Source organism: Myodes glareolus, chromosome 1 (assembly GCF_982192425.1).
Source record: "Myodes glareolus chromosome 1, mMyoGla1.1, whole genome shotgun sequence".
NCBI classification, from domain to species: Eukaryota; Metazoa; Chordata; class Mammalia; order Rodentia; family Cricetidae; genus Myodes; species Myodes glareolus.
Genome location: NC_142026.1, coordinates 17848580 through 17871343, shown reverse-complemented (window position 1 = coordinate 17871343; position 22764 = coordinate 17848580). Strand labels below are relative to the sequence as shown.

General features: G+C 53.9%; 1 protein-coding gene across 8 annotated transcripts in view; it reads right to left on the bottom strand.

Annotated features, from left to right (window-relative positions):
• Positions 1 to 22764, bottom strand: part of Speg (striated muscle enriched protein kinase) — a 57811-nt gene that overhangs the window by 1200 nt on the left and 33847 nt on the right. For all 8 annotated transcript variants that reach the window (XM_087904649.1, XM_087904627.1, XM_087904634.1 and 5 more), the window contains 27 exons: positions 22064 to 22183; positions 21728 to 21832; positions 21356 to 21562; positions 20954 to 21077; positions 20691 to 20866; positions 18060 to 18172; positions 17389 to 17557; positions 17097 to 17193; positions 16772 to 16972; positions 15222 to 15279; positions 14592 to 14669; positions 14327 to 14505; positions 13864 to 13890; positions 13147 to 13299; positions 12017 to 12059; positions 10789 to 10857; positions 8632 to 10600; positions 8255 to 8386; positions 3951 to 4067; positions 3624 to 3791; positions 3405 to 3527; positions 3082 to 3249; positions 2399 to 2978; positions 1738 to 1977; positions 1402 to 1625; positions 535 to 610; positions 101 to 250 (listed from right to left, as the gene is read on the bottom strand). In XM_087904649.1, coding sequence (XP_087760775.1) covers positions 101 to 250; positions 535 to 610; positions 1402 to 1625; positions 1738 to 1977; positions 2399 to 2978; positions 3082 to 3249; positions 3405 to 3527; positions 3624 to 3791; positions 3951 to 4067; positions 8255 to 8386; positions 8632 to 10600; positions 10789 to 10857; positions 12017 to 12059; positions 13147 to 13299; positions 13864 to 13890; positions 14327 to 14505; positions 14592 to 14669; positions 15222 to 15279; positions 16772 to 16972; positions 17097 to 17193; positions 17389 to 17557; positions 18060 to 18172; positions 20691 to 20866; positions 20954 to 21077; positions 21356 to 21562; positions 21728 to 21832; positions 22064 to 22183 — 5866 coding nt within the window. The remainder of the gene's footprint in view (positions 1 to 100; positions 251 to 534; positions 611 to 1401; positions 1626 to 1737; positions 1978 to 2398; positions 2979 to 3081; positions 3250 to 3404; positions 3528 to 3623; positions 3792 to 3950; positions 4068 to 8254; positions 8387 to 8631; positions 10601 to 10788; positions 10858 to 12016; positions 12060 to 13146; positions 13300 to 13863; positions 13891 to 14326; positions 14506 to 14591; positions 14670 to 15221; positions 15280 to 16771; positions 16973 to 17096; positions 17194 to 17388; positions 17558 to 18059; positions 18173 to 20690; positions 20867 to 20953; positions 21078 to 21355; positions 21563 to 21727; positions 21833 to 22063; positions 22184 to 22764) is intronic.

Here is a 22764-nt window from a genome sequence, read left to right as displayed (position 1 = left end):
ACAGCATGGTAGCTGCTGCGCTGTATGGAGGAGTTGGAGTCTAGCCCCATGAAGCCAGGGTCATAACACTGGAAGATTAGCAGGTAGGGAGCCTACTCACCAGGGGTGCACTGAGAGGACCTTTCGCAAGAAGAGGGTGGCACTCTGGGATGTGTTAGGGTACAACTGGAAGGCATCAAAGCGACCCCCCACAATCCGAGCCTCTGTTTCCTGGGGGTCTGGCTCATAGAATGGGGAGTATCCACTAAGCCTGTTGAGGAAGACGGGCGAGTGGGCACAGTCTCAGATGCCCCTCTTATTGCCCCTACCTGAGAATGAGGGTCAGTGGTCAAGCCTAAGAGACATTAGCGTAGGGCATCTGGGAGGGGCACAATACTCAGGAGCAGTCCCACCTTGGCGCTGGATGGGTGGTGGGGAGACAGGGCAAGAAGGAGGAGGTGTGGGCAGGAGTAGGGGCTGAGAGCTAGAGCAGGCAGAAGGAGGTGATCATGGGCAGAGGAGAGCAGGGAGCCGGAGAGGGACCAGGGCACTCACATGATGTAGGTGAGCACACCAGCTCCCCAGATGTCCGTGGCAGAGCCAATGGGGTCTCCCTTCACCATCTCAGGAGCTGACAGGAGACAGAAGTTAAGCTGATCTAGGTTCCCTGTGGCAGAGGAGCAGGAAGAGGCAGGCAGGCAGGGTGGGGGGTGGGGGGATCTGGGGCCTTAAGGAGCAGGACCATGGCCAGGTTACCACATCATGAGTAAAATCAGAGCAGCAGGCCTTATAGGTCAGCAGACAGGACAAAAGTGAGGGTGGCCACCAGGAGATGTGGGCCACCTGAGGCATTAGAGGTTCCCGAGGACCTCACAAGCTGCCTTGGATCGGTTCCATGTGGCCAACACCAAGTTTAAGAGCCTTTGAAAGCAGCCTGGCTGGCTCTAATCCCAAGCCTGCCCCTGTTTAACTATGGGACCTTGGGCGATTTACTAAAGCAGCCTAGCTCTCCATTGTCTCATCTATAAAGTGTGGCTTGTAGAGTAGCTCTAAGGAATAGAGACAATAAGCATCAGTTAGCAGGTAGCTAAATAACCACTGGTTTTCCCGACTCTGTACAGTCATAATTGATTCTCTCGTCTTTCCAGCTTTTGCAAATCCCATTGCAGTTATTTGTAACTGTCTAATTGGACGAATACTTAACGTCAGGGTTCCTCTCTTTTCCCATCTGTAAAGACGAAGCACTATTATGTCAAACTCTAAGGCTATTGTAAAGATCAATGGAAAAAACTCTGGTCATTATTTACATAACAGTTGCTACACAGTGAATGGTACGTGTGTGGGTGACAGGGTGAGCCTGGCACACCCCTTTGGCAGTCCCCCCCCCCACCCTCTACCACGACCAGCTGCTGGTCTTCTCACCCATGAACTCCAGAGTGCCTGTGCGGTGGCCAAGGGGCTTCAGGGCCTGAGGGTTGTAGGGCTGGGCACTGCCAAAGTCCACAATCTTAAGGGCATTGTCAGCGGCCAGCAGCAGATTGTCTGGCTTGATGTCCAGGTGTAGCACACGGTGGCCGTGGAGGTAGTCCAGCCCTTGCAGCAGCTGCACCACGTAGGTGGCCACATCATCTTCTGAATACCGGAATCTGGGGTGGGGGGAGGGGGCGGGTAGGGCGTGGCAGCGGCGGCCAGCTTCCCCAGCTCTCGCCACCCGTTCCATTCCCCCCCCCTTCCCCCCCCGGGAACACCCAGCTTTACCTGTCACTGAGCCCACAGAGGAGTTCCCGGTTGCCACAGCTCTCGGCAATGAGCACAAGGTACCGAGGGGTGATGTAGGCCTCGTGCAGGGACATGAGCCGTTCGTGGTGCAGCGTCCGCAGCACCTCATATTCCTGTAGCACGTGATGCTTGCCCTCTGCTGCGTACGGTACGATCTTGGCAACGAACGTTCGGCCCGTAGCATTCTCCCGGCACGATCGCACAACACCGAAGCGGCCCCTGTGTGTGTAGGGAGGGGGGGATGCCACAGACTCAGGGTGGACGCTATCACTGTGAGAACTACAATAGGAAAGCAGGGGCCCTGGGAACAAGAATGCCGTGGGCTTCCGAGTTCATTGCTAGGAACAAAGATTCCAGCACTCACTGGCTCTCTACCTATAAAAGAGTCTATAACCTCAGTTTTCCCATCTGCGAAAGGGGTGCTGATGGCAAGGCAGTGCCTTCCTCTCACAGTTGTGAAGATTAAATGACAGCACAAGGCTCAAGCTCAGGGTGGTACCCAGATGAAGCCAACTGTTCTAAAGTCCCACACCTCAGCATCTTTCTCCAAGCCCAGTCACGACAGTCTGCTCTGCCTCTGAACCTTTATGTCCCTTGTGTCCCATCCTCTTTCCCACCTCCCCTTCCCCATCCTGCTTGCCTGGCCTTCTCCTCTAGGAAGGTGTAGGGTTTTTGAGGGGGGCCCTGTCGAAGAGTGGTGCTCTCAGGTGTGGGGGAGCTGACCACCTCCTTGGCTGGGCTGAGGCTCCGCACGGTCACCTTGGTGGGCTCAGGAGGGGGCTCAGGGGCTGGGGGCTCAGGGGCTGGAGGTGCGGACACGAAGGAAGTCACCATATACAAGGAAGTTGAGGAAGGCGCTGGTTTAACCCCTTGAGGAGTAGAGGTTGGGGTCAGGGTTCCAGTGTCAGGGACAAAAGGCTTGGGTTCACTTGGGGTGACCTGGATACTGGGTGGGGTGGGTTCTGCTTGCTGGGCAGCCAGCAGACCCCTGTGCTTTCGTGGAGGGGTTGGGGGTGGTGGACCCATGGCCTTGGGTGAGGACAAGGCCTGGCTAGTGGACATGGGGGACAATGAGGAGCTGAGAGTGACTGCTTGGGGACCTGGGGGAGCAAGAGCTGGGGTGAGGGCTAGTGAGGTAGGAGAGTCAGGAGGTGGGGCCCTGGCTGGCCCTGAGGTAACAGGGGCATCTTGGGGAGCAGCAGCTGGCTGAGCCGAAGAATCTAAGAGGAGACAAAGAAAATGATCCCTGAGTGTTCTGGGAAGAAAGCTGTGATGCTCCAAGGAATGGGGAGGGGCCGCTACCACCCTACACCTTCCACCGACCTTGAGGGCCTCTGATGAGGACCTTCTCAGAAGGGTTGCTGAAGGGCCCCTGCCCAGCACGGTTGGAACAGGCCACACGGAACCTCACAGTCACACCGACAGGCAGGTGTGTCACATTGTAGTAACAGTCGAGGATGCCTGAGCTTACCGAGTGCCAGACGGACTCCCCTGCGGGCAGCACAGGGAGGGTTAAGGCCACAGAAGGGACTCTGGCTCTCCAGAGAAGAGGCCTCTCTCTAGAGAAGAAACTGGCCTTCCCAAGCAGCACCCCCACCTGTCACCCGGCCTGCCTCCTTTCTTCCCCCATCCTGCCTTGCCCTCACCATCTACCCGCCGCTCCAGAGTGTATGTGCAAGGTGCCCGGCTGTCTCCTGGCTTCCACAGCACCAGCGCTGTATCATGGTAGGTCTGGGGCACCTCTGGAGGAGCTAGCTTTCCTGGGATGCCTGGAAGGAGAAGGAGAGGCCCCAGTGAAGGGCTCAGCAAACTCTACCCCACCTCCTCATCCCTATTGCATGAGCCCTACCCGCCCCCTAACTCACGGGCCACAGACACAGTACAGGAGCTGGTAATGCTGCCCAAGACATTGGTAGCTGAGCACTCATAGAGCCCAGCATGCCGCTTGCCAGCCCGGGGTATGCTCAGCAGCTGCCGCCCATCTTTGCAGGACACGATGACCACTGAGGGCTCTGACCTCAGGGATTGCTTATCTGGGGACAAGAAGGCATGGAGGGGCAGCTGAGTAAAGCCAGGTTTCTCTCACTCACCCTTTACCTTCTGCCTCCCCTATGCCCTTCATTGGGAGCCACTTGTCACCCCCCACCCCGTCCCCTGCCTCCCCTTCTCTGTGGAAGATGCAATCTACTTACCTTTCATCCAGGAGATACGGGGTGCTGGGCAGGCTGCCGGTAGGCAGAGCAGGGTAGCTGCTTCCCCCTCCAGCAGCACCTGGTCCTTGAGTTTAATGTGGAAGACTGGGGGGAAATCTGAAGGAAAAGAGACAGCTCAGGACCCTGGCTGCTCGCTGCCCAGGGAGGGACTGATGCATGTGAGCCCTGGCGCGGCAGGGCTAGCAGGGAACAGAGTGAATGGTTCTCTCCTCCCAGCCAAATGCGGGGAGCAGAAGCTCATGCTGGGCCTTCGAGAATTTTCCTGTGGTAAGCATCACCTTCTCCAGGCCCTCTGCACGTGTGCAGCCACCTTCTTGTCTGATGACTGAGGCTTCCCGGGCCATACCTCACCTTTGTAAATATCCCTTAGAGCCGAGACCAGCACTAAGTGTTCTACAAGCATTTGTTAAAATAAAAACAAACACATTTTTTGAAAAATGATAACAGTTAAGATTCTGTAACTTAAACTCCCTCTGGGCCACTGCAGGGCAAGTGGGAAGGGAAAGGAGAAGAAGCAGTGACAGGACCTAACCTGGGCTGCGTGCAGAATCTGTGATCGGAACGCGCAGCCTCGGACCCGGCAAGTAAAGGTTCTTGCCACCAAGCTCAGGATGTGAGTTCAGTTCAAGAGAGCCACGTGATAGAAGGAAAAAACACACTCCCGAGAGTTGTTCTCTGTCTTCCACATGCATGCCAGGGCAGGCACATGTGTATGTGTATGTATATACACGCACACAATACATAAATGAAAAAGACTGGCCCATGGTAGCGCATGCCCCTTTAATTCCAGCACTTGGGAGGCAGTGGCAGGAGGATCTCTGTGAGCTCCAGTCCAGCTTGGTTTACATAGTTCTACTACAGCCAGAGCTCCACAGAGAGACCCAGTCTCAAAAAAACAAAAAAACAAAACCTGTGCAGTTTCGAGAGACCTGAAGCTAGTGCCCCCTATATGCAGTCCCTGGAAGGGTGTCTCCTGGGGTCTGGAAGGGGAGCCTCCTGACATTTCAACTTTGGTGTACTCAATTCAGACCCCTAAAAACAACTTCTGAAGACCGGGTGGTGGTGGCGCATGCCTTTAATCCCAGCACTCGGGAGGCAGAGGCAGATGGATCTCTGTGAGTTCGAGACCAGCCCAGCCTGGTCTACATACAAGAGCTAGTTCCAGGGCAGGATCCAAAGCTACAGAGAAACCCTGTCTCAAAAAAAAAAAATATTCCGAGAGAACAGAATAGAAATTGCAGAACCCTAAGCGAGTCACGCCCCTTCAGAAGCTCCATTTCTGGAGAATGTCTGTGAATTTGAGAGACTATACCCAACCTAACTTGGGTAAGGAGGGTTTGCAGTGAGACTCAAAGGAGGCTTTTGCTGGCAAGTGTCTGGCACGAAGGAAGTGCTCCCAGACATTAAATCTTCTTGAGGTTGTTACTATTATCTCTTTGATACACCCATCAGAGAAGCCAGGAGCTGCACCTGGAAAGAGGGATTATTCGAGCAAAGCAGAAAAGACACTGGTTGGTGACCTTTCCCAAGGCAAGAGGCTTGGAGCTCTGTGCCAGTCCTGCTGGACTGGAGTTCCTCAGAGGCAGGATGATTTGAAATTGTGATCCCTGGATTGTAGGTGCACAGGTTTCCTATTTTTTTCGAGGCGCTATGTAGGGCTGTTTTGCTTTTTGGTTTTATTGCATTAGTTTGAGGGTGTAGCATAGAACTGCCCTCTCCTGTTACTGTGGAAATTTGCCGGTGCCGTAGCCTTGCTCAAAAGGGCTCTATTCAGAGCAAAACGTTTCAGACACTGTGCAAGCACAGTCTCTTCCAGGATTGCTCATATATATGCTGGAACATTTTCACCTGGCCAATGGCTTCAGGTCCGCCACGGCCTGGCCCTAATAGGCATTCGTCTCGGAGCATCTTTCAGCATAAATATGGCTGGATTCAATATATGACTAGTAAGCAATAACGGGTTTATTGCACGGGGGGGCGGTCTCGCCTAAGACAAGGGGTGCGTTTGGACCTGAACACATTCCCGTAGACGGGTTTAGGGACCTAACCCAACGACCGACATGCCTAAGACAGCTGCTAGTCATCATATTTTATATATATTTAAAGGGAGACTTGTAGGTGCACAGGTTCCCTATTTTTCCCGAGGCGCTATGCAGGGCTGTTCTGCTTCCTGGTTCCACTGCATCAGCTTGAGGGTGTAGCATAGAACTGCCCTCTCCTGTTATGTTAATATCACCTACGGCCCAAGGGTGTAGCTCAGAGAGAACTCTTCTGTCATGGTAATTCCACCTGCAAGCAAGGTTCTCGCCCGCAGGCAAGGTTCCAGGGTCAGCTTTTCTCTGAGCCTGAGCACGCCCACCTGGCTTCCTCTTTTCTCTGTTCAGCCGCTCTCCGACCTTGGGTGCGGCCCCCTGACTTTTCTCTTTCCTTGATCCTGATGGGGGGCTGGTGTCCTTTTGCCCCACAGTATATATATCTGACTTATGCTTAATAAAGTTGCCATTTACTCTTGTGAATGAGCCAGGTCTCTTTTGTCTGTGTGTTCCTTTTCAGCCCTGAGGACAACTGTCCCTTCTTGTGGGCCCGAATTCAGGAAGTGCGCAGCCTGGGTCGGGCGTGGGAATCCACTGGGAAAAGCAGGCCCCAACACTGGATTGTTCCTTAAGATCCAATCTGGTTTGGGTCACAGAGGGTGGAGCGGATCTCCTTCACCGGAGGGGGCGGGAGAGCTAAAGGCCCCTGGGAAATCAGGATCTGAAGAACCAGGAGGGATCTGGAATCCAGCAGGAGCACATGAACAGTGTGCGTGTTTCTTCTCACTGTACCCTGTTGTTCCCCGAGGAGGGGTCCTAATCCCACCCTCCAGTGTTCTGGGAATAACCTCATCAGTTGCCACCCCCAGTCCTAGCTGGGGTACTAGGGACCGAATAAAACAGGCCGGGGTGAGCGTTGAAAGATGATCTTGGCCCAGCTCAGCCAGTTCTACGGTCATTCCCCATTTCCCCAGTACCACCCCCAACTGATAGAGTGGGAGAGGCTTCTTCCGGCAGGGAGATGAGGTCAGAGGGCACTGCTGAGCAGGGAACCAGCTGCACTAGCAAAATGGAGCCCCAGGTGGGAAGGGATTAGCCACCCCACATTTCTCTGCAGATGCACTCCTCCTCCCCCTCCTTTCCCCTTTCTTCCAGCCAGCTGGTCTTCCCGCCCTACCATACCAGCCCCACAGTCCCGACTAGAGTTTTGGCACAGTCCTCTCAAGCAAGGCCAGCTGAGGCAAAGGGAAGGTTAGATCCATTCTGAGCAGTTTAACCCAAAACTGGGCCCGGAGAGAGTGGACAGCTTCTAAGGATCACGTGCACAGCCTTGCTTGGTGACTTCTCCCTGAGCACCCCGATGAGCTGGAAGCCTGGCCTCCTTGAGTAATGCCTCCTTTCCAGGTGAAATGACACCAGGCAGAGAACACCTCCATCCCTGCAGCTCCAGGAACACTTGAGTAAGAACTAAACCAGGGGATATGGCAGGCCTCTACTCCAGCGAAAAGAACCCGAGGGCTACTTTCCTCTAAAGATGTGCTTCATGGGTGACAGAGAGGCAGCCAGGAGTGCAGAGTTGTGGAGAACTGAGGGCGCAGCCCAAACTGGGAGACAAAGTGTGCCTTTGAGTGCGCACACTCTGGGGCTCTGGGTGCACAAAAGTAGGATTTTGAGCGGCTTCCCAGGGCTCTCTTCCTGCTGCTCTTCTGAAGAGTCAAGCGGGTCTCTGTCTCTCTATGTCTCTCTCTCCCTTCCTCTTTTTCTCTTCTCTCTCCCTCCCATCATTCCCTTTATCTCAATAAAACTCTTCACTCAAAAAACAAAACAAAACAAAAAAAAACCACCCTGCACCCAGATAACCAGATGCAGAAACCTTCCAAGGTCTTCCAAGGGACAGAAGGCCAGCCAAACAAAGACTTTAATAGAGTGACCTGGAGATGCTCTGGGCTGTGACTGCTCCCTTTGTTAGACCTGAGACTTGGACAAGCTACTCAGCATCACTTCACTAAGCCTGCTTTCTCTTCGGCAAACTAGGAGGCTGAAGATCATCCTTCTAAAGAATGCCGTGGTGTTAAACAAGACAGCGTTTGTGACATGCTTAATAGGACACTTGCCTCTGCTAATTAATGGCAGCTGCTGCTGTAATTATCATTGTTGTTCTCCTAACACGAGGCCTCTTCCATGGCTGCCCAAGCTCCTCCTGGTGAGCCACTTTTACTCAGCCAGGAGAGCTACCTGAGGCTTTCTTACCTGATTCGCTGGGCACATACTGGTGACCTAAGTCCTCTTGGACACTGGAGGAGAGGTTTGGCTGCGATAAGCCCTTGTTCTTGCGCAGCCTGGAAAGGCCCCATCGGTGCCGGCTTCGGCTCTCCCCTGGAGCTGGACAGATCCAGACTCATGAGCTCTTGCATAGCCACTACAGCCAGCTCCCACGCCCCTGTAGCTCTCAAGGTATTCCCCCCCCCCAAAAAAAAACCACCTTGTTCTCCTCTTCCTGATCCCTTCTTAGCCTCTGCCTCTCCATCTTTCTCATCTCTCTAGCCCTGCCAATGCCACCCTTCCGGCCCTTCTTTCAGAGCCACCTCTAGCACACCGTACCCACCTCTCACCTAGTCCCTCCTTACCTGAGGAACCCGATGTGCCGCTGGCCTCTGAGCCCAGAGACTCAGCGGAAGGTGTGGTGGCGCCAGCCTGAGAGGCCAGTTGATTGTGTGGAACACCGAGGCGTCGCAGGCTCTCCCCTTCCGAAGTAGCTCTGCGCAGCCGTCCAAACAGCGGAGTGCTGCGACCCGAGGCGCCCCCGGAGTCCTCGCTGCTGCCGCTGCGCTGCAAACGACTGGATAGCCGCTCCAGAGTGGAGCTGAGTCTCCTGCGCACCGCCAGCACTGGGGAGCCCCGTGCTGAGCTACCGCCCTCAGAGCTCTCCCCGTCTCCACTGCGGGACTCCCAGGCTGGGTGTCGTTGCCCGGGCGGGGTCCTCCGCAGCTTCTGCGACAGGGACAGCGAAAGGCGGCGCACGAGGCCCGGCTCCCCGGGTACCCTGAGGTCCTGCACAGAGCGCGAGCGCTCTGGTCGTCGCACCAGCTCTAGCGGAGTTCCCGCCGGGCTGGGACGGTAGATGCCATCTTCCTCTGCCCCACGGAAGGGACCGCGCTCCTCTGAGCGCGAGCGGCTCAGTAGCCGCAGGCCCCGTGACAGTGGCGATTCCCGGCTGCGCTTGAACTTAGCCTCGAACACAGCCTCTGATTCCAGGTTCTCGATGCTACTACTGAGGCTGCTGCCTGGCCTGGGGGGCACCGTGGGAACTCGAGCTTTCTCGGCCAGCACTGGGGGAGTTCTGGCCGAAGGCACACGCTTATTGGAGGCCCCGGGAGGTGGGGAGGCCACCCTGGCAAATACAGCTGCGTGGGGCTTGGGCTCTGATGGAGGCACAGCGGGGCCCTCTGTGGACTGGGTGGGACTGGATAGCTGGAGCGACTGCATGATCTGAGCATAGGGGGTTAGAGGCTGCGCTGGCATATGCAGTGCCAAAGTGGGCTGTGCTGGTTTGGCAGCTCGGGCTGGCTCTGGTTTGGGCTCTCGAACCTTCTCTGGGGCAGGCTGAGGTGCGGGGGGCTGGGGAGAGTCTCTGGGTGTAGCAGCGGGAGGTTCCGGGGACTTGGTGATACTGGGTTTTGCGACATTGGGCCTCACAGGGCTGGGTGGCTGGGCCTCGCTAAGGGCAGACAAGGAGGGAGATTCCTGCAGCCTGCGAGCCCCAAGCCTGGCTACCGGGATTTCGAGGGGTGCCCCTGCGCGGCGGTGCCGACCTCGGGGCTCTGCCTCACCCTGAGAGAAGCTGCTGCTCTTTTGCAGGCCCCGAGACTCGGGAGGGTGCTGGTGGTGGGGTGCAGCCTCGCTGGAGGCAGCCCGCGCCATCCTAGGATCTCGTGCTCTGCCCCCCAGGCTCTCCAGCAGGGGGCCCCTGAGGCCGCTGACCTTGCCATCCTCGGGACCTCCCCGTAACAACCGCTGACGCAGGGCCTGCAGCCGCTGGGCGTACTCGCCCTCGCCTAGGCCTCCCCGAGTCAGGCGGGTGGCACCCGGGCTGGGGCTCCTACGCTGGGGCAGCTCCACAGAAGCTGCCTTGTGCAGGCTCCGGCCCGGCTCCCGCGACCCGACCCGGGGCAGGGCGCTCTCAGCAGAGCTGCCCCTACGGAGCTCGGGCCGCCTGGAGCTAGGCCCATCTGGGGGCTCCTGGCCTGGAGAGGGGAGTGCCTCAGGGCTGGGGGCCTCCTGGTCCTTAGAGGGAGCCCTTCCCTGTTCTTGCCAGTCCATGGGGGTGACAGCCCCAGCGTCCGGGGTCCCCAGAGCCTCATCTTCAGTGGGGATGTCAGTGAGGGATACCCGAGAACCTGAGAACTCGGGCTGCAGGGGTCGGGGCACTGAGGGGAGTTCTTCCAACTCTTCCTCTTCCGAGTCTGATGAAGATGAGAGTCCTCCACTCGCGGGTGGTCTTCTAGGCATGGCCACCCACACCCGCTCCGGGGGAGCCCGCAGCAACTCCGGAATGGGGCGTAGCACCAGGTGGCACTTGTAGCTGATCTGGGAGCGCTGCAAAGAAGGTACTACAGTTAGACCAGAAAAGCCAAGGGAACACAATGGCTCCCAGGCCCTTTTTCAGCTCTGGGGGAAAGAAGTATAGGGACAGGAAGGCAGATCAGGTAGGAGTGAGAGGTGGGGATCACCATGGGGGCGGGTATGTGGAAGGAAATTAGTGTGGAAAGGGCAGACACACTCACCTGCCACCTCCTCCGTGACAGAAAGAGCTTCAGGTGGTCCGTGCTCACCTCTGCACCCTTTGCTTGTGTCTGCAAACCCAGAAAAGAGGACCTGAGAACAACCCGGACCTTTCTGAGAGACAAAGTCCATTGTGGAGTCCGGAACACGACGTATGGGTTCCTGGGGTCTTGTCTCTGTGGCTCTGCCAGGCCAGAGACACACCTAAGAGAAATTCTTAAGAGGAGAGGCAGGAAATGAGGAGTACCTGAGGGAGGGTGGCTTTCCCTGGGATACTGGGTACCCTGGTGGTCCCCAGCTCCCTTTCTGTCTCTGTGTATGACAAGCATCCCAGACATCTGAAGTCCTGGTGGTCCAGACTAACAAAGCTCCCTGCAGAACCCCACCCGGCTCACTCCAATGTCACTTGTTTCTGGTTGGAGGAAGGAAACTCTCTCTCACTTCAAGGGTTGCTGACAGAAAGGCTTGTCTTCAGCTGAACCAGCACTGTGCTCAGTGATAAGTATTTAGTTTTGTAGGATGATGGGCACCACGCTAGGGGCATTGAACATGCTAGGCAGGCGGCCTGCCACTGAGCTATATGACAAGTTTACTTAGACGCCTTTTCTGGTCTCACTTGCTGACTTCCTCCCTCCCAGTGCCTAGTCCCAGGACGCTGGGGCTTGACAATGATGAGAACCCTGACCAGGTAATGTTCATAAGTGAGTCAGGACAGAGGGGCACAGAGGGAGGGAATTAGACCAGGTCTGGCCTTGAGCACCAGCAAGAAGCCTGAAGTGGATCCCCCAGATAGGAAGAGGAGTTCAGGCCTATGCTTAGAGTCTAGCCACTCCAACTTGATCATCGACTTGGGCCTCAGTTTCTTTATTAAAAAATAGGAGCAATAGGGCTGGAGAGATGGCTCAGTGGTTAAGAGCACTGGCTGATCTTCCGGATGTCCTGAGTTCAATTCCCAGCAACCACATGGTGGCTCACAACCATCTGTAATGAGATCTGGTGCCCTCTTCTGGCCTGCAAGTATACATGCAAGCAGAACACTGTATATGTAATAAATAAATATATTTTTTAAAAAATAGGAGCAATAATACCATCTTTTACAGATCAATTGTGAGGTCACATGTATATAAAATGCATATTATAGTTATCACATGTAATGGTCAGTAAATGGAGCCATTAGTAACATTTTCTTTCCCTCCATCTCTATAGCATACGTCGGAGGACTAGACTCACTTTGAACCAAGGATGTTCCAGTGTCTCTTCTGCAGTAGGTCTCCTGTAAAGGGATGAGAAGTAATGATTTATCAATCATTCATTCACGAATGGCTGAGAAAATGGGACCTCTTAAGAATTAGGGATTTGGGACTAGAGAGATGGCTCAGTGGTTAGGAGCACAAGCTGCTCTTCCAAGGGACCTGCTCAGGCAGATTACAGCTGTCACTCCATCTCCAGGGGATCTGATGGCCTTCACAGATACCATTGCTCATATGCACATAACACACCCATGTGCGCACACACATTTACACGTAATTAAAAATAATACGAACTCGAGTTGATTCAGCAACTAAAAAGTGCACATTCTTAAATCCTACTCAGAAAACTCTGAAACATACACACATACACACACACATAAAACCCCAACCCACATTATTTTTTAAAAAAAAAATGGGGGAGGAAATCTGGAAAGATGGCTCAGAGGTTGAGAGCACCGACCGTTCTTCCAGAGGACCCAGATTCAATTCCCAGTACCCACATGGCAGCTCACAACTGTCTGTAACTACAGTTTCCGGGGATCTGATACTTTTACATCAATGCACATCAAATAAAGTTAAATTATTAAAAAAGGGCTGGAGAGATGGCTCAGAGGTTAAGAGCACATTCTGCTCTTCCAGAGGTCCTGAGTTCAATTCCCAGCAACCACATGGTGGCTCACAACCATCTGTAGTAAGATCTGGTACCCTCCTCTGAGCTGCAGGCACACATGCAGACAGAACACTGTATACATAATGAATAAATAAATCTTTAAAAAAATAAATAAATTATAAAAAAAATACAAACTAGCTGGGCAGTAGTGATGCCCGCCTTTAATTTCAGTACCCCAGAGGCAGATGCAGGTGAATCTCTGTGAGTTTGAGATTAGCCTGATCTACAGAGTGAGTTCCAGGACAGCCTGGGCTACACAGAGAAACCGTCTTGAAAAATCAAAAAAAAAATTAAAGAAAATTAAAAGCAAATCTTAAAAATACTAAATGAAAAAAAGCAAAAGAGCTAGGAGTCGCATATCTAAGGGCGGAGGCTTGGTAGGAGGAAGCATGTAACCGCTTTGAGGGTCTGTCTCTGCGGTTAAGAGGTCTTCTACTCACAGCCGATCCTGAACCAGCACTTTGATGAGGAAGCCCCGGGCCTCCCTGCTCAAACTCAGGAATGTGGTCTCCTCAAAGGCCACGTTGTAGTTGCGGATATTCATCAGCGTTGTCCGATCGTTCTCGCCCACAAATGGGGAGATGCCCGTCAAACTGCGGGGGCAGAATGGGTGAAGGTAAGAGTTGGCAGGGCCTTGAGGCTGAGGTTAAGGTGAAGTGCAATGCCTGTAGCAAGGGACCAGGGAGAAGTGGAGGCCTAAGGATGTGGGGACACTAGAGGCTGGGCAAATCTGGACAGGTAGCCAGAGTTTTCATATTCTTGTCCTGTTCCCGCTTGAGGTCCTCGGGTAGAAAGGCAGTGTGCTTTGGGAGCTGGTTGCCTGTGCTTTGGAGAACAATTTCTGTCCCTCCTCCCATGCGGCTTTCCCATGAGGAGATGTATTCCCCTTCTAGTCCATGCTCCGGGCCTCCTAGAACCAGGAAGTTCCCTGCCAAAATGATGCTAAGCCTGCACTGTCCTCTGTGGATCCAGTCTGCCCACCTCTTAGAAAACTCGGACATGCTAACCAGGGTAGCCAGCCTCATGCATGTGAAACCCCTCAGGTGAGGAAGAAGGAGCCGTTTGTGGGAAAGAGAAGGGAGTGGGCTGTGGGCCCTGTAAATGTGAGGAGTGGGCCAGCCAGGAGACCAGTTGGAGATTGCAAAAGGGGTCCTTACCAGAGGAAGGCAACGACACCCACAGGCCTGTGGGAAACCAGAAATATGGGTGAGAAGCCAGTGCACTCCAGCCAGAAATGAGTAGATCTGTCCACCACCATTCATTCTGAAAAGGATGGATTCTCCCGGGGAGCACTGCATAGGAGTACTGACTTCAGGTAGGAACTCAACCCAAAGTCAGGGACCATGGCAGGGTTGCCTGAGGAATCCCAGAAGTCTGAGAACCAATAGAAGCTTACACAATCTCCCTTGGGGAGGCCCAGCCCCAGGGAAGATGGAAGCTGGGGACTACAGAGCTGAGGCCCAGAGGGACTAGGTTAGCCCTGAATGGTAAACAATGAGGCTCACGTGGGCAGAGGGGAAAGATTAGCAGCGGTGCTACCCACTGTCAGATTCCCAGTTTCCTGAAGTGCTTCCCAGCCAGGAAGCAAGTCCCCAGCAAGGGCCAGCATGCCAACATTACCAGATGTCGGTGACTCCAGACACAGGGCTCTGGTTGACAATCTCGGGTGCTACAAACTCTGGAGTGCCATACTGACAATACTGGGGCTCCCCCGGAGTGAGTTCCTGGGCATTCCCAAAGTCACAGATGCGCACCAGCTCTTCGCCTCCTGCACCATCCCAGACCAGCAGGTTCTCTGGCTATAACCAGAGTATAGGAGCTGATTAGGGAAGAACGCCCCACATGACAGCCCCACCGCCTGACTGTTCTCCAAGCCCCTCCTCACCTTGACATCCAGGTGCAGCACGTGGCTGTGGTGCAGGTAGCCTATCCCTTCCAGCACTTGCCGCATATAGGCCCGGGTCTGTGGAAACAGGGGGGCCAGAGTCCGTGGAGCTGGGGGAGCATTCTGTTTGATCATCACCCAGGGAGGTAGCAAGGGGTCAGGCCATGCATGCCTGGGCAGTGGCCTTCAGACGGGTCACGAAAGCTTATCATATAGGATGAAGGATGCTGAGACTCAGGGTCACGGTTTTCCACTGCACAAGTTGTACACAGACCATTTAAAAAGGATAGTGATCTATATTGTACTCAATGGAACTGTGCAATAGAAGTCTGTCCATCCACACAGTGAGATAAACGTCTAGGTAGCTTTTGTAGATTGTATATGTGAGAAAACAGGGAAGCGATGGAGTTAGGGTCTGGAATATGTCTGCTGTTGTTTACGGAAGACTTAACAAGTCCTGTCTTGTGGGGTAGGGAATTCCGCTGTCTATGTAGCTGTGTTCTCCACCACCGCCCCTGGCTTCCTTGTGGGCACGAACGGCACGCACAGGACCCACCCATCATTCTTAGAGTTCACGCAGGTGAAAACTGGTGAGCAACCCGGCCGGCCCCTGCCACCCACTGCCCTCACCTCAGACTCACACACGGTGGGCTTCCTGGCCATGCGCTCTAGAAGTTCTTCTGTGCAACTGTGTCATAGGTCAAGGAGAAGCATCCAGCACTAACTACCCGACGCAGCCCCAGCACTGAGCCCAGGGCCCTCCTTCCCCACAAAGCATGTCTGACACAGATAGATGCAGACACTGGGCCCTCCCCTTTCCTGGCCTCAGATTATACACATGGGGAGACCTGCTTGAACTTGAACTCTCAAGCAACTCCCTCACCTTTTCTGAGCATAGGTTTCCTCACAGAGTGAAATGAAGGTGACAGCTTCTCCCCTGGCCTATGCAGCACTTTATAGGATGCAATACAGTGGAATCTTGCCGACTGTAGATGGAACTCCTCAACTATATTGGAGAAGAACCCAGGAGTCCACGTAATGAAATTATTTGCCATTTTGCTGAGGTCTGGATTTAAACAATGAAACCTAAGAGGCTGCTGTTCAGGTCACAGAGTCCCTGCTAGCACAATGTGTCTTTGTTTAGCACAGTGAGAGAAAGGGGTGGCTTTGTGAAGAGTCCTCCTTAGTCAAACAAGGTATGGGCTCTCACCTGAGCAGGGTCCTGTCAAATGTATACTGCATTGCACCCTGTGAAGAAAACATACGGTGTTTGCTAGCTGCGGGACCTTAGAAATCAGCATTTAACCTCTGTATGCCTCTTGTTTATTTGTTTGTTTGTTTTGAGGCAGGGTTTTCCTGTGAAATAATCTCTTCTCTGACTCTCCTGGAACTCACTCTGTAGACAAGACTGGCCTCGAATTCACAGAGAGCCACCTGCCTATGCCTCCCAAGTGTTGGGATTAAGGGCATATGCCACCACTGCCCAGCTATTCCTCTTTCATCAGCTAGAAAATAAGGATGAAATTCTACTGGGTAGATATACATGAGAACTGAACATATACTAAGTGTAAAGTCCATGCAGCATTGCAGACACATACCAAATGCTATGTAAACTTAAGGCCTTCTTTCTTTTCTTTGCTTTCTTCTTTTTTTTTTCTTCCTGAGATAAGATCTCATTATGTAGATCAACCTATCCTGGAATTCTTTGTAAACTAGGCTGGGGTTTAATGCAGAGAGATCTACTTGTCTCTATCTCCTGACAGCTGGAATTGAAGGCATATACCACTATGCCTGGCATGAAGTTAGTTTTGGTTTTTGTTTTTTAAACAAAAGATCTAGAAATGGTTTTCACAGGTGTCTCCAGATTCATCATTCATCCTGACTGCCCACGGGCTCACCATTTTTAAGGGGCTGATGTAGCCTGAACTGGGCTATGTAGACAAACATGACCATAAGCTTCTGATCTCCCTCCTAGTTCTGGGGTCCCGGGTGTGTGCCTCCACACTCACTTCTATGCAGCGGTGCTGTCGACTGAACCCAGGGCTCTGAGCATGCTAGGTGAGCTAGATCCCACCCCAGTGACAGCCCGAGCTCAAAGGGCCACTTTGCAAAGGGCAAAACACGCTCCTGATTTGCCTTCACAAAGGACACTCTTTCATCCCCGTCTTGTCCCAGGATACAGCTCGGTGACAATGACAAGTCCCCGGCGCCTCTCAAAGGCTTCATGGAAGTAGAGCACACAGTCATGCTGGAGTCGGGCCAGTAACCGGGCTTCACGTCTTGCTGATGCCTTGGGCTTAGCCTGGCTAGGGATGAACTTGGCTGCGAACTCCAGGCCAGAGCTCCGCTCGACCACACGCCGCAGGTAGGAGAAGGCACCCCTGGGGGACACAGGGAGGGTGACAGGACACCGCCATCACTACAGAGCTGACTTTCCATCTTTCCTGGCCCTCAGACCCAGCAGCCCCGTTCGGTCCTTGATGCCAGCTCTTCCTCGCCCCGTACCTGCCAATCTCTTGGTGGATGTCGTAGTAGTCGCTAAGCCTTCTCCCTCGGTGCTCCTCATCCTCTCCGGCCCCCTCGACCTCCATAGCTGTCTGAGCTGGGGAGGAGTAGATAGATGTTCCCATGTTGGGAGTGGGGCAGACAGAAGCAAGGGCAGAGACTGGAGACGTGGGACAGATTCAAAAGGCAACAGGCAGAGTCCTGTACTCGGTCGGGGGCTGGGACGAGGGTGTGGTGTAAGAAATGAAGGGCAGGGTACTTTCTGCCCCTTCTCCCCCAAACACTAACACACCTGAATGCACAGACAACTCTGCCTTGCAGGAGACTTCGCCCGCCAGGTTCCGAGCTGTGCAGGTATAGACGCCTCCATCCTCGGTTCCTGCACTGAGCACCACCAGGGAGCACTCGTTCTCCTCGTACACGAAGCTCACGTGGTTGCTCTCGGTCAGCAGCACCTCATCCTGCCAAGGGTACAGGTCACCAGGGTCTGACCTTACTGCTCCCCGGGGACTAGCTTTTCCTCCACACCAGACACTCTCTTTCATTTGGACCTGAAGGCAAATGGCTTGACATGCTGCCTTCACTCAGTTCCTCCGACTCTGGGACCAGAACCAGCTTCTCCCTTATCTCTTGCTAAGAACCCCCTAACCCGTGCCAGGCGGTGGTGGCACACACCTTTAATCCTAGCACGCAGGATGCAGAGGCAGGCGGATCTCTGTGTGCTCCAGGCCAGCCTGGTCTGCAGAGCAAGTTCCAGGACAGCCAGGACCACACAGAGAAACCCTGTCTCAGAGAGAGAGAGAAAAAAAAGTCCCTAACCCCTCAGACCCCTCAGTTAGTCCCCAGAGTCCCACCTCCTCCTCCTCACCACACCTCTGCCCAGACACTTCTCTTCTGAGGCCTCCCAGGACTGTACAAACCCCGGACTCCCTGCAGCTGCTGCAGCCCACATTCCCCTCTGACCTTGTACCACATGATGTCTGGCAGGGGTTTCCCCTCAACCACCACAGCAAAGCGGGCGGTTTCTCCAGGTCCCACCTCCACGTCTTCCATGATGGACTCAAACCGAGGGGCCTCTGCAGCACACAGGGACAGAAGAGGAGAGGTGTCTTCACCACAGGTGCCTGCCTCCTCAGCCCCTGTCCCTACCAGCAACTGGATGGTAAGAATACTAGGCCCTGGCCTCCCAGACTCCTCCCCCTCCACCCCATCCCATCCGACACAAGTTGCTTTGTGGGACCCTTAAGATTCATCTGATGGCTTTGAAATTGGGACATTTTCACACACAAAAGAAATCTGGATTTCACGTTTCTCCGTCTGGCTATCCAGCTCTTCTCCCCTGCAGTAACTATAAGGCTGGTGCAGTGTGGCTCAGTGCTGCCCCCTGTGGGTGGCTGCTCTTCTCAACACCCCACCTGGTGGCCTCTCACTGACTCTACTTGGCCCCTGCAGGAGGAGCTGGGGCTGTGACCTAGAAAGAAGCCCCTCAAGGACACTGCCTCTATCTTGAAGCGCCTCCCTCTGAGTCTTATTTAAACGTCTAGGAAGCCTTCTACGTCTGGGAGATAGCAAGTGAACAAAATGCCCTGCCTAAATATTAACCGGACAGTCTAGGAGTGAACTCTCGGCCGCGTGGTTCCCTGCCAGGCAGCCTCTAATTCTCACGGTGGAATTAAACACACTTTGCAGTGTGCCTTGTCAAGCCTGTGAATTCCTTGCCTTGTATTCTGAGCGTGTCTTCAGGACCCCAGCTTTAAGAGGACTGAGAGTAATCACGCCCCAAGGGGGGAAAAAAAATAGAGCAAGCTGAGTATAGATTGCTACCACCACAGGGGCCTGCCTGGCTTTATACGGAGAACAGGAGAGGCCATTCCGGGTCTGGGGGAGAGGCTGTTCCATGGCAGACATGAAAGGAAGGGGGCTGCCTTTCTATCCAGCCTGCAGGGCTGATGGTGGAATAGGGCCAAGCAGAATGGAGAATCTGGCATTAGCTCCAGGTCCCTTTTGGGTCTGGCTGATTAAGACAGTCTCCCTCAGTCACCATCCATGACAGCCAGGATGCAGGCTCCTAGGCCTCTCCAAGCCCTAACTTTGGCTACACCTGGGAAGGGTGACAAGTCCAGCAGATACTGCGATCTGGGGACCGAGTGGTGATTGAGTGGGAAGGACAGGGTGGGAGTTGGGCAGGAGCAAAACCCCAGGAATGGAAACACCATGCCCACAGGGTCAGGAGGGCCCACCTCCTCTGCATGCCCCTGTGGGTACAGCTGTTTGTACCCACTTCATAGCTGTCTTCCCTTGGTCCCTGTCTGCTGAGGGACGAGGCAATCTATTAAGGTCGAAACTCTGGAGGTTTTGAGTGAACTTCATTGATTTGTTCATTTGTTTCTCGAGACAGAGTTTCTCTCCGTAACAGCTGTCTTGGAACTCGCTTTGCAAGCTCTGTAGATCAGGCTGGCCTCGAACTCACAGAGACCCGCCTGCCTCTGAGTGCTGGGATTAAAGGTGTGCTACCACCACTTGGCTTTTTATTTATTTATTTTTTCTGCAACAGAAAGTGTCCATTTGCTCATAGATCGTGCTAACTAAATTGTCGCTCCCTTTGCTTTTGGCCGGGATTGTATCCACTCAGGAGGTAAGAACATCCAGTTTAGGTGGCTCTGAAGTTTTCAGTGGCAGTTAAAGACCCTGGAGTTAACTAACAAGCGAAACACAGAAAACAATGGCCACTTAATGCACACTGCAGCTCCAGAAGACCTGACTTGAAAGGAGAAACTACAGAAAGGGACTTGGGTTCTAGGCCTCCACAAGGTCAAAGGTGACAGGGACACTGTCAAACTGGCATCGCTGAAGTGCAGCCAGGAGCCTGGGAGCCGGGTGGCAGGTGATGGGTGGCCTGAGGACATTTGCTCCTTTATCAGCTCCTTTTCCCACACTGTTTAACTGAGACACTGTTCCCTCGCTGTCTTTGGCACACAAGCTAATGGTACTCACAGCTTTGCCGTCTGACTTGGGAACTTGAACCCAGCTCCTGTGCTATCAGACTCTGGGACCTTGGGCCAGGTTATATCACACTCTGACCTTGCTTCCTCATCTGTGAAATGGGAATGACAACTAACCCCACCTCAGAAGGTTGGCACACTAAAGAAGGTAGGTGCAGTTCTTCATACGGATCCTGGCTCATATGAGATGCTAAGCCCTATATGTAACATTACACATAAATTGTATGTATAGATGTGTATATATGTGTGAGTGTGTATCAGTGCCAATGGACCAAACCTAAAGTCTTCTGCTAGGCAAGTACTCTACAGTGAGCTACAGTCAAGACTTTATTATTATTATTATTTTAAGACTAGACCTCCTTCACTTGTGGCCCAGGCGACCTCAAACTCATAATCTTCCTACCTTGGCTTCCTGGGTATAGTTATTATAGAATATGCCATCATACATGCTCAATAAATATTAGTTTATTCCTCTTATTACTAATACTGGTATTGTCACTAGGAGGACAGGAATGAGAGGGAAGACATGGAATTGAGTCTCCAGCAATGGCAGCTGCCTGAGAGGTAGGAATAGTAGGAAGTTGTCACCCACCTGCCAGCTCCAGGGTGACTGAGCAGGCCTTTGTGCCATGGCGGTTTCGGGCAGTGCAGGTAAGGGGCCCTAGGTCTCGGCGGCTCACCCGGCAGATCCGAAGACAGTACTGGTCGTCGTCTGGCTGTCTCAGTTCGTACACGCCTGTGCGTGCCTCTAGGAGGGCTCCTCGGCAGCTAAGGAAGAAATGACGGGTGATCTTGCCGGGTGGGGTTGGGACTGGACTACCACAGGTCGGGGACAGGTTGAGTAAGGACTCCTACCTCCGCCAGACAACCTGGGCCTCCACATGGTTAAAGGTGACGGTGACGCAAGCAGGCTGGCCCTCGACTACATACACAATGTCTGGTTTGTCCAGCACGGCCGGGGCCTCTTCCAGGGGTGGGCCTTGGGGGAGGAGAACACAGGCTGACAGTGGGGCCATGGTACCTGCTACACTTTCACCCCCACTAAAGTTCTGTTTTATAGATGGACAAGCTGAGGCTCAGAGAAGCGGAACAGAGCCAGGAAGCAGCTCAGGAAGGATTAACAACAGCAAAGCTTTCGCTTTGTACCCAGACCACTGCTGCCGCTGACGGGATGGGATCCTGCCAAGCGACACCATTCACGCTATGGCTGCCCAGTCGGTCACTGACCCCTCCCCTGGCCACACAGCATGGGCTCACCATGCTCTAACAGCTGCACTGGCTCCGACGGTGCTGAGGGCTTGCTGCTGCTCTTGCCGCTGGTGCTGAGGACCCGGAAGACGTGCTGGAGCCCCTTCTTCAGCCCTGCGGCTGCCCACTCAGGTTCCCGCAGGCCCGTGACCAGTGCTGTCCACTGGTCCGAGCCCAACACCTGGTGCTGCACAGTGTATGTCAGGGAATCTGGGTCTAGAGAAGAAACAGCAGGATGTTCCTGGTCCCACTTCTAGTGCACTATCCACTCCCCCGCCTCCCCATCATAGGCTCACAAGCCCAGACCTTTTGGTCGTCTTGCCTGAGCCTTCTCTGTTCAGGCCTCATCCCTACCCTCTACCCTGTGTGGCCCTGACCCACCGATAGCCATGTCCAGACTCCTGGGTGGGTTCCATGCGAGCATCACCATCTTTCCTGTCACAGCCACTACCTGCGGAGCGCCATCTGGAGGGCCTGGGACCACATCTGGAAGCCACAGGTGGAAGGTGTGGGGGTGCTTCAGAGACTAACATCTCGACAGGAGCACCAGCCTTAGTCAGGCATAGGGGCATAGGGGCAATGGCAGCCGCTCCCTCAGGAGTAGAGGGGAGCTAGTGTAGAGCCCACCCCTCCCCGCCCCGGCCACCTCCGGCCTAGCTCTCGGATGGTTCCAGAGGCCATAGTGGACAAAACTACTAAGGAGGATTTTTGCCTCACCTGTGACATAAAGGTGAGCGTAGCAGGCAGCTTTGCCCAACTTGTTGGCGATGACACTCTTGTAGACACCCGCGTGCTGAGGCCCCACAGCTGGGAACACCAGGCGATGTATATCCCTGTCTGTCGGGGAGGGACAGTGACACGTGGGTGGTCAGAAGAATACTTGGCTCGTGAGAGATCAAGCTTGACCACACATACGCTCCCTACTGCAGGGAGAGGGCAAGGGGGACAGGATAGGGCAGCCATCAAGAGACGCGTATTTCCTGTAGCCAAGGCTGGTCCTTGTTCCTCTTGAGCAATTCAGGCCTAGTCGGCTGGCATCGTCTGCTCACACAAGGCTTGTCTTTGTCCCTGCGATAGCACCCTCATTCCTGTATCTCCAAGGGGTTGTAACTTCCAAGTCAAGGCTGTGACAAAGTTTTGTTACTAGGTCCCTCCCCCAGGCTCTTCTCGCTCCAGTGACCACTGCCTGTGCCTCATCTCCAACAGAGTCTGAGGAAAATCTGCCGGAGATAACCTAGCGACCCTGATGCCCTTTCCACCATCTGGCTATTCCTTCCCAACTCTTGCAGACGACTGGGTCCCTGAGCAGGCCATGTGACTTCCACCGCTGAATCTCAGCTCATCAAATTCCTCCCATTCAGAATGTTCTCAACTCTTATCTAAAGTTCCCTTCTCCTTAAAGACATAGTTCAGGCACA